Here is a 17,038-nt window from a genome sequence, read left to right on the forward strand (position 1 = left end):
AGAGCCTGTGAATTTTGTGATGGTATGACAAAAGCTGGAATAAGAGTTCCCTTACCCATAGAAGTGCAGGGTTGTTAGGTGTAGCCAATCAGATGTAGAAGGGGTGGTAGCTTAGGCAGAGGTATATAAAGGGTAGTCAGGTGATCCATCTTCCTCTTGAGTCTGGATTCCCACCCTCCCTCCCTTGTTTCTTAAACTACCACCTGGCCTTTCGGCCTTCACCCAAATTTGGTTCACAATAATTTCAATTTAAAATTGGCGGGAGGGCGCTCTCGATCAGCGGTCAAGTTTGAATTACAGGCGGTCACTGTGCGGTATTGCCACCCTCTGCCAGGAAGGCTGGTGAGTCCTGCCCCCGAGGGGGGACGTTGGCCACTTACTAGAACTGTCCTCACCATGCAATAGGAGGTGCGGTAAGACCGTCACAGTGCGCGCTGTGCTTTGAATTCAATGGGGGCGGTTCATCGCCCTGGTTACAAGTTGGGGCATTGTAGTCGCCGCCATTGTTAACGTTTATGACTTAGCTGGTCTCCAAGCGCTCTCCAGGCCATCCCTTTTCAATAGGGTCAAACCAACAATAAATACCGTTGACCTTTTAAACTTACGCAGTGATTGTTCGTGTGGTTATTTCAGGTCATGTGTCCTGTGTGATTTATTTCAGGTCATGTGTCCGTTTGATTTATTGCTAGGGGTAATCAATGTTTAAGTTAGAAGAAAAGGTTAATCACAATAATTCAATAGGCGCCTTAGAGAAAGCGAGGGCTGCATAGGCATAAAGGGCATATAAGAGCCTGTGAATTTTGTGATGGTATGACAAAAGCTGGAATAAGAGTTCCCTTACCCATAGAAGTGCAGGGTTGTTAGGTGTAGCCAATCAGATGTAGAAGGGGTGGTAGCTTAGGCAGAGGTATATAAAGGGTAGTCAGGTGATCCATCTTCCTCTTGAGTCTGGATTCCCACCCTCCCTCCCTTGTTTCTTAAACTACCACCTGGCCTTTCGGCCTTCACCCAAATTTGGTTCACAATAATTTCAATTTAAAATTAGCGGGAGGGCGCTCTCGATCAGCGGTCAAGTTTGAATTACAGGCGGTCACTGTGCGGTATTGCCACCCTCTGCCAGGAAGGCTGGTGAGTCCTGCCCCCAAGGGGGGACGTTGGCCACTTACTAGAACTGTCCTCACCATACAATAGGAGGTGCGGTAAGACCGTCACAGTGCAGGCTGTGCTTTGAATTCAATGGGGGCGGTTCATCGCCCTGGTTACAAGTTGGGGCGTTGTAGTCGCCGCCATTGTTAACGTTTATGACTTAGCTGGTCTCCAAGCGCTCTCCAGGCCATCCCTTTTCAATAGGGTCATACCAACAATAAATACCGTAGACCTTTTAAACTTAAGCAGTGTTGTCCGTGTGTTTATTTCAGGTCATGTGTCCGTGTGATTTATTTCAGGTCATGTGTCCATGTGATTTATTGCTAGGGGTAATCAATGTTTAAGTTAGAAGAAAAGGTTAATCACAATAATTCAATAGGCGCCTTATGTTATATTTCACTTCTCATATTTACTAACATTCATTTACAGGAAAAAACATTCGGTGAAGTCTGGAGATATCCAAGGTGCTGGTATTTTCTAGTTAAACCTATGTATAGGGTTACAATACTATATTGTGAGTGTATTTTATTGTGTGTAAATAAAAAAAACATTAAAAATATCAGTAATAATTACAATTTTTCCTCTTTCCCTTTCCTTCTTTTCCTTTCTTTGGAATTAATATATATATATATATATATATATATATATATATATATATATATATATATATATATATATATCGGCATGTAACACAATTTCCCCCCGCTATCCTACAGCCCAAACTTCTATCCCTAGGAGTTCCAGAATCTACCTGCTCCTGGATTGTGGACTTCCTGATGGCACGGAAACAGGTGGTGAAAGCCGGAGCCTTCACATCTGCCATACGTACGATCAGCACTGGTGCTCCCCAGGTATGTGTCCTTTCCCCCTGCTCCTCTCCCTCTACACTAACAACTGCACCTCAAGTGACCAGTCATTAAAATTCATAAAATTTACTGATGACACCACCATCATCGGCCTAATCAAGGAGGTGGATGAGTCTGCATACAAATGGGAAGTGGACAGGCTTTCACAGTGGTGCGGCAGAAACAACCTGGACCTAAACCCCATCAAAACAGTTGAGATGGTAGTAGACTTCAGGAGAAAACCAAATGTCAAGGTCCCACTAGTAATTTCCAACAGAGTGGTGTCATGGGTAGAGACCTTCAAATACCTTGGGACGAAAATCACTCGCAACCTCAGATGGGAGCCCAACATATGGAGGGGCCAATGAATCTGACAAACGAAGCCTGCAAAGAGTGTGGAGGACAGCAGAGAAGATTATTGGGAATGACCTCCCCCTGTAAGGGAACAATACTTAAGCAGGGTCAAGAAGCGAGCTGGGAAGATCGTGGCGGACAAACTCCACCCTGGCCTCAACTTGTTTGTCTTGTCTTCAAGAACTGCAAAAAGCTTCTTGCCGACAGCTATTTAACTATTGAACAATGTACTCTAAGATACTGCTAATCTAAACACCTAACTGCTCTGTCTAACCTTGCAAACCATAACATATGAATTGTCATTTGTATCCGCAACTGATGCAATGTATGTATGTACTGTTATCCCTCTTGTACCATACTTGAAGCTGAACTGTATCGACAAAAAATTCCTAGTATACGAGAGTATAAATGGGCAATAAAGTAATTCTGAGTAATTCTGAATATGGTATATGATGTAATGTCAATTAACCCCTTCCCGACATTTGACGTACATTTACGTCATGGTCGGGAAGTACTTCCCGACACATGGCATAAATGTACGTCATGGTTTCTAACTGTCACTGCGTCTAGAGACGCAGTGACAGTTAGGTGATGTCTGCTGTCCCTGACAGCAGACATCCCCCCTCGTCGCCCAGGGGGGGCAGGGGTGCCCCCCCCGGTCGGCGATCGCTGTGATTGGCTGTTCAAATCTGAACAGTCAATCACAGCGTTTCCTGTGTTACCGGCGGCTAAGCCGCTCGGTAACACAGAAAACGGTGGTGATCGGTGCAGCACCGATCACCACCGAGCGGCAGCACCCCCCTCCCACCCGCCGGGCACTCACCCGGCAGCAGCAGCAGCTCCAGCGGCTCAACCGCTACGTCCGGAGCGCACGCTGCGCTCCCCTCCTCCCCCCTCCCCCCCGCAGCAGCAGCAGCAGCAGCAGCAGCATCATGCTGCTGCTGGAAAAGTTAAAAATAAAATAAAATAAAAAAATGTGCAAATGTGTGTATATATATATATATATATACACACATATATATATATATATATATATATATATATATATATATGTGTGTGTATATATATGTATATATATGTATATATATATATATATATATACACACATATATATATATATATATATATATGTGTGTGTGTGTGTGTGTGTGTGTGTGTGTGTGTGTGCGTATACCGCACCGATCACCAACGATCGCCAGCCCCCCCCCCCCTCCCACCCGGCAGCCCCCCTCCCTCCCACCCACCCGGCTGCCGCAGCGCCAGCACCCCTCCCACCCCCCCGCCAGCCGCAGCGCCAGCCCCCCTCCCAAAGCTGGTGACCAAAATGGGGTCACTTGTGGGGGGGTTCCACTGTATTGGTGCTTCGGGGGTCTTGCTAATGCGACATAGCACCCACCATTCATTCCGCCACCAAAAATCACTCCTTCCCTTCTGAGTCCTGCCATGCACCCAACTGGTATTTTTTGGTCACACGTGAGGCATTGCCGTACTCGGGAGAAATTGGGGCACAGATTTTGGGGTGCTTTGTCTCCTTCATTCCTTGTGAAAATAAAAAATTTTGAGCCAGAACTGCATTTTTGTGTAAAAAATTACATTTTTTTACACAAAAATGCAGATCTGGCTCAAAATTTTTCATTTTCACAAGGAATGAAGGAGACAAAGCACCCAAAATCTGTGCCCCAATTTCTCCCGAGTACGGCAATGCCTCATGTGTGACCAAAAAATACCAGTTGGGTGCATGGCAGGACTCAGAAGGGAAGGAGTGATTTTTGGATTTTGCAGCACAGATTCTGGTTGAATGACCCCCGAAACACCCATACAGTGGAACCCCCCCACAAGTGACCACATTTTGCAAACTACACCCTTCAGGGAATTCATCAAGGGGTATAGTGTACATTTCAAACCCCCCGGGGTTTCACCAATTTTGATACAACTGAGCTGTGAAAATGAAAAATTTATTTTTTTCATTTTCACTGCCCAGTTGTATCAAAATTGGTGAAACCCCTGGGGGTTTGAAATGTACACTATACCCCTAGATGAATTCCCTGAAGGGTGTAGTTTGCAAAATGGGGTCACTTGTGGGGGGGTTCCACTGTATTGGTGCTTCGGGGGTCTTGCTAATGCGACATAGCACCCACCATTCATTCCGCCACCAAAAATCACTCCTTCCCTTCTGAGTCCTGCCATGCACCCAACTGGTATTTTTTGGTCACACGTGAGGCATTGCCGTACTCGGGAGAAATTGGGGCACAGATTTTGGGGTGCTTTGTCTCCTTCATTCCTTGTGAAAATAAAAAATTTTGAGCCAGAACTGCATTTTTGTGTAAAAAATTACATTTTTTTACACAAAAATGCAGATCTGGCTCAAAATTTTTCATTTTCACAAGGAATGAAGGAGACAAAGCACCCCAAAATCTGTGCCCCAATTTCTCCCGAGTACGGCAATGCCTCATGTGTGACCAAAAAATACCAGTTGGGTGCATGGCAGGACTCAGAAGGGAAGGAGTGATTTTTGGATTTTGCAGCACAGATTCTGGTTGAATGACCCCCGAAACACCCATACAGTGGAACCCCCCCACAAGTGACCCCATTTTGCAAACTACACCCTTCAGGGAATTCATCAAGGGGTATAGTGTACATTTCAAACCCCCAGGGGTTTCACCAATTTTGATACAACTGAGCTGTGAAAATGAAAATTTTTTTTTTTTCATTTTCACTGCCCAGTTGTACCACAATTGGTGAAACCCCTGGGGGTTTGAAATGTACACTATACCCCTAGATGAATTCCCTGAAGGGTGTAGTTTGCAAAATGGGGTCACTTGTGGGGGGGTACCTAACTTTTAGCATCTTATGGTGCCTAGAAACCTACATGGTTCCTAAAAAATAATCTCATAAAAAGGAGGCTCCAAAATCAAGTAGGTGCTCCTTCTATTATGAAGCCTGTGGTTTGGTCACCGTGCACACTAGGGCCACATATAAGATATTTATGAAAACCAAAGAATTGGGGGAATCAATTTTTAGTCACATTTCTCTAGTAAAATGTACTGTGTTCCTTAGAAAAATGTATTAAATTTGCAAATCTGCAAAAAAAATGAAATTTTGAAATTTCACCTACACTTTGTTTTAATTCCTGTGAAACACCTAAAGGGTTAACAAACTTCCAAAATGCTGTTTTGAATACTGTGAGGGGTGCAGTTTTTGAAATGGCATCATTTATGGGGGTGTCTCACATACAAGTCCCTCAAAGTCACATCAGAACTGAACTGGTCCCTAAAAAAATCAGTGTTTGAAATTTTCTTGAAAATTTGAGAATTTGCTATTCATATTTGAAGCCTCCTAGTGTCCAAAAAAATTAAAAGGAAGTTGAAATAATGATGGCAACATAAAGTAGACATATGGTCTATGTTAGTTATTAACTATTTTGAGTGGTATGATTATTTGTCTCACAAGCAGAAAATTTAACATTTTGCAAATCGCTAAATTTTCCATTTTTTCACGACATTTTGGTATTTTTCACAAAAAAACACAGACTGTATCGACCCAAATTTACCACTACTTTGAAGTACAATGTGTCACGAAAAAACAATCTCAAAATCACTGGGATAAGTAAAAGCAAAAAAAAGTTATCCCCACTTAAGTGAGACATGTCAGATTTGAAAAAAATGGCTCTGTCAGGAACGCAAAAACTAGCTCTGTCAGGAAGGGGTTAAACATTAATTAGAAAACTTTTTCTGCACCTGCTTTAAATTCTTTGGGGATTGTCACCTAGTCATCTGAAAACCACATATAACTATCCTCAGAAAGAAAGCCGTAATGCATCCCAGCATTCCTGCAGAAGGACTTTCAGGTAATTGATTGCACATTTTGTGTGTGAAAATAATGTTTTATTTATATTATAGTGCATTATACAGTATATGCTATTGTTGTATTTCTTGATTTTACCTACAAAGCCATAACAATTGCTCTATCAGATTAGACATGATTTTATGTAGACTGGGTGCTAAATACCGAACTGGGAACTTATGATTAATGACCAGAGAACAATTTGTAGTAGCATATACTATACAGTACATGTATATGTCTGGCTAATATACTGTAGTCACGTGTACAGTCATTTAACATGGCTAAGCAGGAACACCACGCTTGATTTTTCTGTGGCCACACAAAGGAGTGAGATGTCATATAATCATAGGGAGTTGGTGGGTGCATACTCCCGGTACACAAGTAATAGTGAAATAAGCTGCAATCAGGTAATATCATTATAAAACAGCTTAAGATCAATTAACAGTCCAGTAAATACATAGAAATATCAATACAGTAATGTTACATGAAAGTTATAATAGGCCATATGACAGCTATAAGATGTATACTGTATGACAAGTGAACACCCAATCAGTCATGTAGAAAGATACCAGAACCACAATGCCAAGTTAGAATTACAGGTGTTTGAATGCACCAGCATAAGGTCATGAATCAGAAACGTACATTTCACTGTAGGTCTTACAAGGGGAAACTTTTATAGATATATTGCTTTGGAATTTCTTTAAAATATTAAGGTACAGGGTGTTATGTAGCATTTCATCAACATTCATAAAGTAAAATGCAGCAGCTCATACAGTATGCCTGTACTTATATAAGCTATTTTTACCACATGTGGCCAGCAAGGGGGTTTAATGGCGGGGATCACCGAAAACAAGCGACCCTCGCCGTTTAACCCTCGCTCCAGCCGCCCACCCTATTGTACGTTCCGGGAGAATCCTCGCTGTCAGAGGACGGCGAGGATTTCCCCAAACAGCGAGGCTCGCAGCTAATGCAGGGAGCATTTAGCCACGAGCCTCGCTGTTTTAGTGGCCGCACACGTCGTTTCTCCGTCGCTGCAAAAACGTAGCAATGTGGAAACGGTATGTGCAGGGGGTCAGTTGAATACTGACCCTGATTGCTGTCTCAACTTGCAAAAATCATTGAATGTACCCCATTATCTTTGTGTACAGTATAACATATGCATTCCTAGGTCATTTTACAGCACATTTCTCAGCACTGTAGCAATGATTTCATAGCAATGTGGAAACAAATGTGTCTACTGTAGGTCCATACATTCCCCAATAAAGAATATTACAATGCGTTCTATCCTTGGAAAGCAAGAAAATACTAAGGAGAATGTGGTGTCTGTGGCAGCATCTGTCACAGTATGTCATATGATATTTACCCACACATGCAGAAATATTGCACGGTGCTCCTATTGTGCAAATACTCGTAATACCTATTTATGCTGTTTGTGTGCATATACAATTACATCAGGTTCAATAAAACCCTTGCTGGCAGCAATTAACTGGAAGAATACATGTGGAGTTTTTCAGTTCTGTTTACAATCCCTAATTATGCGTCATTCGTGTTAACTGCTATCGCCGTTCTATCAGATGTCAATATCAAGCGATGTATGAAATAATGTAGAAATATATATTATCTGAATCATTTATGATACCTTATACTTATATCAGATTCTGGACATATTCATTGTTATTCTGAATGTGGGGAATCAGTTTAGGTAATCTGATAGTTTTGCCCCTTTCTCACATCACTGAGTGGGCTGATGGCCCAGTAAGTCCGTTGCCCAGAATGGATTGCTCTACTTAGTGGAGGGAGTGTTCCGTTGCTGGAACACTGCCAAGGCCGGTACTGCCGGAAAGACCTTCAGACATCACCTAAGGCTTTTGTAGCTGTTTGCTGTGAACCAGCTGCTGCTGTTTGTTAGCTGATAATAAGAGGCACAAGCTTACTATCTGGTATCTGTACTTTAATGGAAAAGCTACACAACACATCTGTATGTTTTTTTTTTTTTCATTAATGATTAGGCTTCATTCGTGTTTTCTTGTGAGATTACATAACATACATTTACAAACTGACGACATGCACCACCCTAAACCCCCCCCCCCCCCCCGCAAAACAGTGTGGGGCTGGTGTGTTTGGGGATAGTGTGGGGCTGGTGTGTTTGGGGACAGTGTGAGGCTGGTGTGTTTGGGGCAGTGTGGGCTGGTGTGATTGGGACAATGTGGGGCTGGTGTGATTGGGGACAATGTGGGGCTGGTGTGATTGGGGACAATGTGGGGCTGGTGTGATGGGACAGTGTGGGGCTGATGTGATGGGGATAGTGTGGGGCAGGTTTGATGTGGAGAGTGTGTGGCTGGTGTGATGGGGACAATGTGGGGCTTGTGTGATGGGGACAATGTGGAGCTGGTGTGATGGGACAGTATGGGGCTGGTGTGATGAGGACAGTGTGGGGCTGGTGTGATGGGGGATAGTGCAGGGTTTTTGGAATATTTTGGTTTTTGGATATTCGGATACGGGATACTCAACCTGTAGTATACTTGTAAAATTAGGTTATTTGGTACTTGTTTAGTTTCATGGCAGCAGATAAATTGCATGTCATTGCATGCGATGCAATCGGATGCGATTTGAAGCAATTTTGTACCTGTTCTTAACCCCACTATCCACTACGCATGGAGTTGACTTTATATAGTGGCGAGCGGACGCGGATTACTTTACATGTATTCCGCATCCCCTTGCGGGGCTCGCTGCGCTCGGCACGGAAAACATGTAAAGTAACCCGGTCCCCTCACAGGGCTCGCCACGATCGCAACGCTTCGGGCTCAGTGGCTTGCTGCGCTCGCCACACTATATTAAATTAACTCCATGCGTAGTGGATAGTGGGGTTATGAACAGGTACAAAATCGCATCAAATCACATCTCATCGCATCGCATGCGATATATCTGCCGCCGTGAAACTTAACAAGTACCGGTTATTTTTATAATAAATTATTAAACTTTTTCCTTTACTCAATCTCACTGTCTTGATTAATCAGAAGATACAGTAGGAGTGATCAATGATCTTATTTATGCTTTGGACAAAAGTATACTGTGGTAACATAAATATACAGTTTATAAAATGGGAAAGAATGTGGGAATGCATTTTTGCAAAAGGATATGAATATTATTATTGGTAACATAAAATGTTATATTTCATCTGAGTGACATTAAAAACTTCATACCAGTCACCGCTTATCTTTACTCACCGTATCTTTTTAAACCTTGAATTGGGACATAGAGCTCACATTCAAAATGGTTTATGAGCATGTTTAATGGAGCTATGCAGAGTGACAGTCAAAGGAACATAAGCCCCAAGTTGTGACTGTCCATCCTAGATTTTGACATTTGGGTGATATGAATTACAGTCAAGCAAAATGATACATTGTAAACGTACAGGAAGCAATACAAAATATAACAGATTAACACTCATTGGGGGTTACTTACTAAGATGGGAGCTCTATTTCAGATGAGATATTACTATTCCTGCCAGAATTCCAGTCCCGGGCCCAGACAGAAAGGGGGCCCAGGACTGGAATCTGTCAAGTATAATTTGTTATCCAAAAAGTTCACCTTTTACCTTGCAACAATGTAGAGAGTATTGCAGAGGTCTTACCAGGCATGCTTGGGGTTTGGAAAGGGGGGGGGGGTACTACCTATTTTGTCAGCCCCTGGCCACAACATTTCTGATGACAGCCCTGCCTACAGGACTTCTACACTTTTCCACAGTGGTCTTCCATACTTCAATAAACAGCACCCTAACAATAAACTGAGGCATGTAAACTTTCTCTTTAATGTTATTGTACTGTATGTAATGCTTTTGAGTCATGGGGGTGTTCAATCCGAGATTCCGAATATCGGAACGTCCTGACAGTCAGATTCCCATCCGTTTTCATCCGATCCGACAGTAACTCGACAGTCTACATTCAATGTTCTAACTGTTGTGTCAGAAAGTCAGTGGGTCGAAAAAACACCCGCGGATTGACGAAAAATGGCCGTGAATTTGGTAATCCACGGCCGTATCCGAAAAACAGATCCGACTTTTTAAAAAGTCGGATCTGAAACCATGTAATGCAGCTGTTAATGACAGCACTGAATAGGTGAGTGCCTACAGTATTCCTATCTGGAAATATCCGCACATATTGAGTGTCCTTCATTTACATTGTTATTTCAGTTCTTTATAAAAGAATGCCCCATATTATCAGGATTTATAGTTTCTAATTATACCCAGTGTGGGCTTTTGCAAGCATTTTATCCTTCACTGGGTCATTCCTGTTTACTATGGACAGCAGCGGTACCTGTACTATCGCCAGGCCTGCCGTCGGCCCAGGTATAAAAAGGGGGTGTGGCTAATAGGGAATGATCAACGGGAGGGGTGTTGCCATGTCCCATTTAAAAAAATTAAGCAGAGGGTGCGGGCCGGGTCCAGCAGGTGCGAAACCCACTCTGAGAGTGAGAAGACAGGCTGGTTTTGCAGCTGCCTCTCTCCCTCACTCAGCACAAGGCACTGAGCAATGTGTGCTGCTGAGTGGGGGAGAGAGGCTTTGCAGCAGCCTGTTCTCTACTCCCACTGCCCAGCTCCCTGCAGCAGGGGAGGGGGTGCGGGACCTAGGCCCCTCCATCAGACCTGGGTAAAAAGTACCCACTTTCCCCTCACGACAGCCCTGACAATCGTTATCTTCTTATTGCTAATGCCTATTCATTACTGCATGAGCAGGTATTGCCATTAATGAGTGATATGATTTACTGATACTGATTGCTTCATTTATCAACACAGTAGAAAATCATTTTTAAAAGCATCAGGGATTAATGATATAGTGATTTATATATTTATTTTTAAATATATGTATATATATTTTTTAAACTACAGAAGACCTGAATACAGTATGAATACCAGTATGAACAAACTACCACAAGAATTCTACTTAAGGGCATTTTCTGTAAATGCAGAGTCCCAGCCGGTTCTGTGTTTTGGAGTATTACTCATCTACTCATTGGCAGTAATTGGGAATATTGCTATTATCATTATTGTGTGTTTGGTGTCCCAGTTACACACTCCAATGTATACCTTCATTTGCAACCTATCATTTCAGGATATTCTATATGTCTCTGCCATTCTGCCCAAACTATTGGCCATTACCATATCAGGTGATTCCAGTATTACTGGCAGGTTTTGTATCACACAGGAGTATTTGTTTACATTTTGCGTAGAAGCTGAATTTCTGCTACTTTCTTTCATGTCCTACGACCGCTATGTTGCCATTTGTTTACCTCTCCGGTATTTCGCCATCATGAACAATAAGACCTGTGCTTTGCTGTCCTCAACGGCCTGGGTTATTGCAGCCATTAATTCTTTGCAATTATCTTTGTTACTATCTCATTTTTATTTCTGCAAATCTAAAGAAATTAACCATTTTTTCTGTGACTTGAAAGCCATGATAAAGCTTTCCTGCAGTGACACAACCAATGTGAAGAACATGATATTTATACAAGGAACAATTATAGGCGTTCTCCCTTTTTTACTGATTCTGGCCTCTTATGCTAATATTATATTTACCATCCTGCAGATACAAACTTCATCAGGGAAACGTAAGACCTTCTCCAGCTGCTCCTCCCATCTTACCGTTGTTCTATTGTTTTGTGGAACATCTCTCAGCCTGTACATGATACCTGAGGCTACACACTCTGCAGAACAAGACAAGCTACTGTCATTACTCTATGTAGCGGTGGTACCAATGTTAAATCCACTTGTTTACAGCCTGAAAAACAAAGAGGTTCTAACAGCGTTTAAAAATATATACGTACGTTATGGAGGAAAAAAATGGAATACTTGACATTTATGGACCATCTGCATTAAATAATATGATTATGCTTTGTGTGTTTAACAAATGCAACTTAATTAGATGCGAATAAGAACTGTACTATATGAAACCCCCTAAATTGTCTGTTTTCTCTTCTTCCATGATTTTTACTTCTACAATCGCAAACATGTATACCAGTGGTTGTGTGGTATGGAAGTTATTTCAGCTTTTGAATAGTGTAAACTTCTGCTATGTCCAGGGTCAAACACAGGTACAGGGGAAACCCACTGTGGACCCCACTGCTTAAAGGTACTCCTCCCTCTGTATGGATCAAGTTCCAGATTGTGCACCAATTATACATTATATATGTGTTGCATTATTACAGACCTCGCAACAGCCCTGCTTTTCACGTGTCTGTCCCAGTTTTTGGGGACGTTCCTGCATCCCGCCCGGGGCCGGCAGTGTCCCACGGCAGAGAGGGGGGCAGTTTGGAGTCCCCCTGTCACCCATGAATAGATGCTGTGTGCATGCACAGCGTCTATTCCTGCAGCCAGAGGGACTGGGTGCAGGGCCAGCAGCTCACAGAGCTGCTGATGATGAAAATATAGCGGGAAAAATGGGGGCGTGACCTCGTGGGAGTGTTGCGAGTATAAGCCATTGTGTTTACTAATATTTGGGTACTAAGCTGAACTAATTTGATGCACAGGCCTGGGGTTCGGTTCTCGCTCAACACCAAATTGGATTTATTATTTCTACTAAAAAAAGAGAAAAATTCAATCAAGAATAAACTCGGATATGAACTGGATTTCAAAGTAAGCATCCTACTATTAGTAGGGATAGTCAGTCCCTACAAAGCATCACCAAAAAGACATACAAAAGCATAGGCAAATCTAAGGGGTAATCCAGGGGTGCACCGGACCACCCATTAGACTGCCCGGTGCCTGTAGCTTTAAATATTAAATGTGCCTGCCGCTGCACGGATTTTACATTATAAATATGCTCACAGGACCCAGGAGGGCTGCGCGCAAGCCTGACTGCACACAGCTCCTCCCATGGTCCTTTGCGGAAAGTGCGCCGCCACGTGACCTTAGGCGGCGCTGGTGCCATCTTCCTCCTCCTCCGTCCTCCCTCCCTCCTGCATGTGCGGCGGGAACTAGCGCGCACGTGTGTTTGTGTGGCGCAGCAGCCCGACCAGCACAGCAGGACACGCGTTGGCGGCGGGAATTGGCAGGCAGACCCACTGACTCCCATTGGTAAGTGCAGCAGTGAGAATGACTCACTCACTGCTGCCTGTGATTTATATTATGCAATGTGAAACATCTTGCCCAGCGCCCTGCCCAGTGCCAGCCCAGCAATGGCTTTTATTTAAAAAAAAAGTCTGTAATATTTCTCAGTGCCCTGCCCAGTGCCCAGCAGGGGTGGGCTGGGCCGGGGGGCAGGGTGCCATGTGCCCCCGGACCGCTCAATCAATATGTTTGCAGGACGCTTTCGTTCTGGTCTTCAGAAACATGGCCGCTGGCCTCCTGCACTAAGGCCATGTCTAGTGAAGGAGGCCGGCAGTCATGTTTCTGGAGACCAGTCGGAGAGAGAGACTCTGTGTTCTACTTCCTGCCTGGTAAAAATGGTAAAACTCTCCCAAAATCTCTCACTTTCTGAAACTCTCACCCTATTACATTTGGCCCCACTAGTCTATATTCAAATATTCCCCATACATTAGGCCGTGAAGTCATTAAGAACAGACTTGATCATGATGATGACCTGGGGGTGGAACTGAAATATTTCATTTTTGGACTGTATCACTTTTATTCTCACACCTAATTATTTCTTATTTCTTGACACTTATTATTTGCAGGTCATGAGTACCACCATGGGAACCAGGTTTGCACCCAGCTACACCAATCTCTATGTGGGAGAGGTGGAGGAAGGTCTCATTTGGGGGGGGGGGGGGGGGGGGCGGCTGTGGCACGAACCTGGTCCTCTGTGGGCAGTACATTGTTGACCTGTTCTTCATTTGGGATGGGGACCTCACTTCAGCTCACAATTTTGTTGATTCACTTAATTGTAACCATTATAATTTACACTTTATTCACACTTTTCATCCCACACATATTAACTTCCTGGATGTGGCTCTAGAGATTATCGATAACAAAATTGTAACACAAGATTATACAAAAGAAGTAGGGATGCCCTCTTATCTACATTATAAGAGTGAACATTACCCCCCATGGAAGAGGAGTATTGCAAAGGGACAGTTCATCTGCCTAAAAAGAAACTGCTCTACCAATCAAGATTTCCTCAAACAAGCTGCTGTTATGTCCACCACTTTTGAAAATAGAGGATAACCAAAAATCATTATAGACAAAGCCCGGTTCTTGTTTAGTTTCACGGCTGCAGCATGGCCGCCCGCTACTTCCGGGTTCGTCGCTCAGAAAACTATCTAAAATAAAGTCCATGCCAACGTGAATTGGTTCATACCCCCACTATCCATGTTGGCATGGAGCTGATTTTAGATAGCGTGGCGAGCGTAGCGAGCCACCGAGCCCGTAGCGTGGGCGAGCAAAGTGCATCCCGCAAGGGGACACAGACGCTGCTGCGACTGAGACCCTGCCGCCGTGAAACTAAACAAGTACCCAAAGCCCTAATTGAAGTATGCGCCCTAGATAGAAATGCTCTACTGGAACCAAAGGTTCAAAATACAACTCACCAAGTGCTTGTCTAGGGGTAACATAGGAACGGACTCTCCGGTACATCCGCAACCCTAAGGGGGACTCCCTTTTAATTGTTTTATATTCATATTCAATTTTAAATCCTGTTATTTACATGGTTTTTATTTTTATTAAATATTAATTAAATCTGTTAAAGAACATCCAATTGGTTATTTATTTTTTCATTTGATTCTCATTACATGTATGCTGCTCAAACTCTGTTTATCTTTCTTTCCATTTGTTACGGTATTAACTACTCCACCAACTGAGCAGCTGCTGGAAAGGCAACTCTTGACAGGCATCCCCGAGTTCTGCCCCCTAGGGGACAGTCCTATTCATTTTTTTACATTTGTGGTCTGCTGTTGTTTGTTTTAAAATCTGGGATGGATTTTCTAAATAGTCCGGAAATATAGCATCAACACTAGCAAATACATACACAGAATAACAAAGTCAGATATATCACTCCAACAAATAACTCCATATAATACATTTCAACTTGCCCTGTGTGTAATTTCATTGCAAGTGTGCGTTTTTTGTTGATACCATTGAAAGGAATGGTGCCTTATGGCTGTATTCTGCCGATATTGTATGCATTCATATTTTTTTTAAATTCTAACAAAATACCAATGGGAAAAATATGAATCCTATTAGTAATTTTATTTTATGTAAATTATTTGATGTGTGAAATATGTACGTATTTAACATCAAATGGGTACAAATATGACCATTTGTACCCATTCGATCTTAGTAAATTTCCCCCAAAGAGGCATATGGATTATAGATGGCTTTCAAAGAACACACAGGAGAGTACAGTAAATGTTTTTTAGTTGGAATCGGAAGCATCTAAATAGGTTTGAAATAGAATCATCTCAGGTTACTGGCAACTCCAACAAAGAGAAAGAAAAATCTACCAAGGCTCAGGCCCCTTTAAGAATGGCCACCTGTTCAGCAAAATCCAGAGTAAGCGCAAATACACAAGAAGAGGGCCCCAGAATCAGAGGCATGAGAATGGCAATTTACATTTTTTTTAATATTCAACCTTTCTTCATATGAGCTTTCCGACAGCGAGTAGTCTTCTCAGTAAAGCACTGTCATTCTTTCCCATATTGGTATTTGACGAATTTCAGTGGAATGTAGAAAAATTAGCGTTACAGTATTAATTAAAACTTAACGAATATTTTAAAGATTACAAAGGGGAACATGAGTCTGACATAATGGCAATTCCTAAACAATTCTGAAAAATGTCTTATTTGAACCTTTACCGAATAACCCCAGCATCAAACCTTCATGATGGTTATTGATCAAGAGGAAGAAACAGCAGTTAGATCAAAATCTCATCTGCATCCAAACCTCACCCCCCTAGAAGTTTTAAATAATGCCATCATTGATACACTCGTGGACAAAGGAGGGGGTATAATCTTACAAGATACCCAAGAAACTAAAGCGGAAGTGGAAAGGCATATCTCTGATTCTACAGTATACATAAGCACAAGACCCCTTAACAAAGGTGCATAAACACTTTGCAATTTATTTGACCAATTTCATTCATTTTGGCCCTTCTGAATGATATTGGTCAAAATATCTTTCATGTGTATGCGTCGAACAATGAATGATGATGCGCATACCCACCAGTTGTTCATCAAGGTTGTTCGTCAACTGTGCATGCAGTGTGTATGCACCATAAGCTTGTATGCACCATAAGCATAAGAATAGCTTGAAGGTATTTTGCAGGGAGCTGTGAATTATGAGTTAATCACAGAGCAGTTAAAAGCCATTCTTATTCTGGAGTTTCCACTGGTACCAAACTATTATACAATCTCAACCATTAGATACCCATACCTATTGGATTTTTTGTCTTTTCTAGACTAGGGAATCTAGATGGCAGTAGACTAGGCTGCAGTAGATGTGGATGCATTACATGCCAATTTCTTCTGATAGGAGATTCATTCCAATCCCCCAAACAGGTAAACAAAATGAGTATATGGTGGCGCACAGATCGGCTATACGTGCTGCCCTTCTTACAGGGTCCAGGGAACAGTCAGTCGCATATCACTTTGCACGGTTTAAACACCCTTTAAATAGTTTAACACAGGCATGTCCAAACTATGGTCCTCCAGCTGTTGTGAAACTACAAGTCCCATCATGCATTGCCACAGTTTTGCTATTATGGAATGCTAAAACTATGGTAAGGCAAGCTTGGATGTGTAGTTTCACAACAGCTAGAGGGCCACAGTTTGGACATGCCTGGTTTAAGACAACAGATAATAGATTGTAGTCCTCCCTTATTAATAGGAGGCAATCAGGGAGCACAACTTTTCCAGCGTGA

The 17,038-nt window shown here is 42.6% G+C and overlaps 1 protein-coding gene across 1 annotated transcript; it reads left to right on the plus strand.

Moving 5' to 3' along the window:
• Window positions 1-11,092: 11,092 nt before the first annotated feature.
• LOC146073084 (olfactory receptor 1G1-like) lies at window positions 11,093-12,040 on the plus strand. Its single transcript, XM_083180263.1, has one exon. It carries the CDS (start codon window positions 11,093-11,095, stop codon window positions 12,038-12,040), a length of 948 nt encoding a protein of 315 aa, XP_083036389.1.
• The last annotated feature ends 4,998 nt before the right edge of the window (window positions 12,041-17,038 follow it).

The sequence above is a fragment of the Crinia signifera genome, chromosome 4 (assembly GCF_055691185.1).
Source record: "Crinia signifera chromosome 4, ASM5569118v1, whole genome shotgun sequence".
NCBI lineage: Eukaryota > Metazoa > Chordata > Amphibia > Anura > Myobatrachidae > Crinia > Crinia signifera.

What these genes read in the sequence shown, in the direction of transcription:
- LOC146073084 (XM_083180263.1), top strand. Translation starts at nt 11,093, where the DNA reads ATGAATACCAGTATGAACAAACTACCACAAGAATTCTACTTAAGGGCA.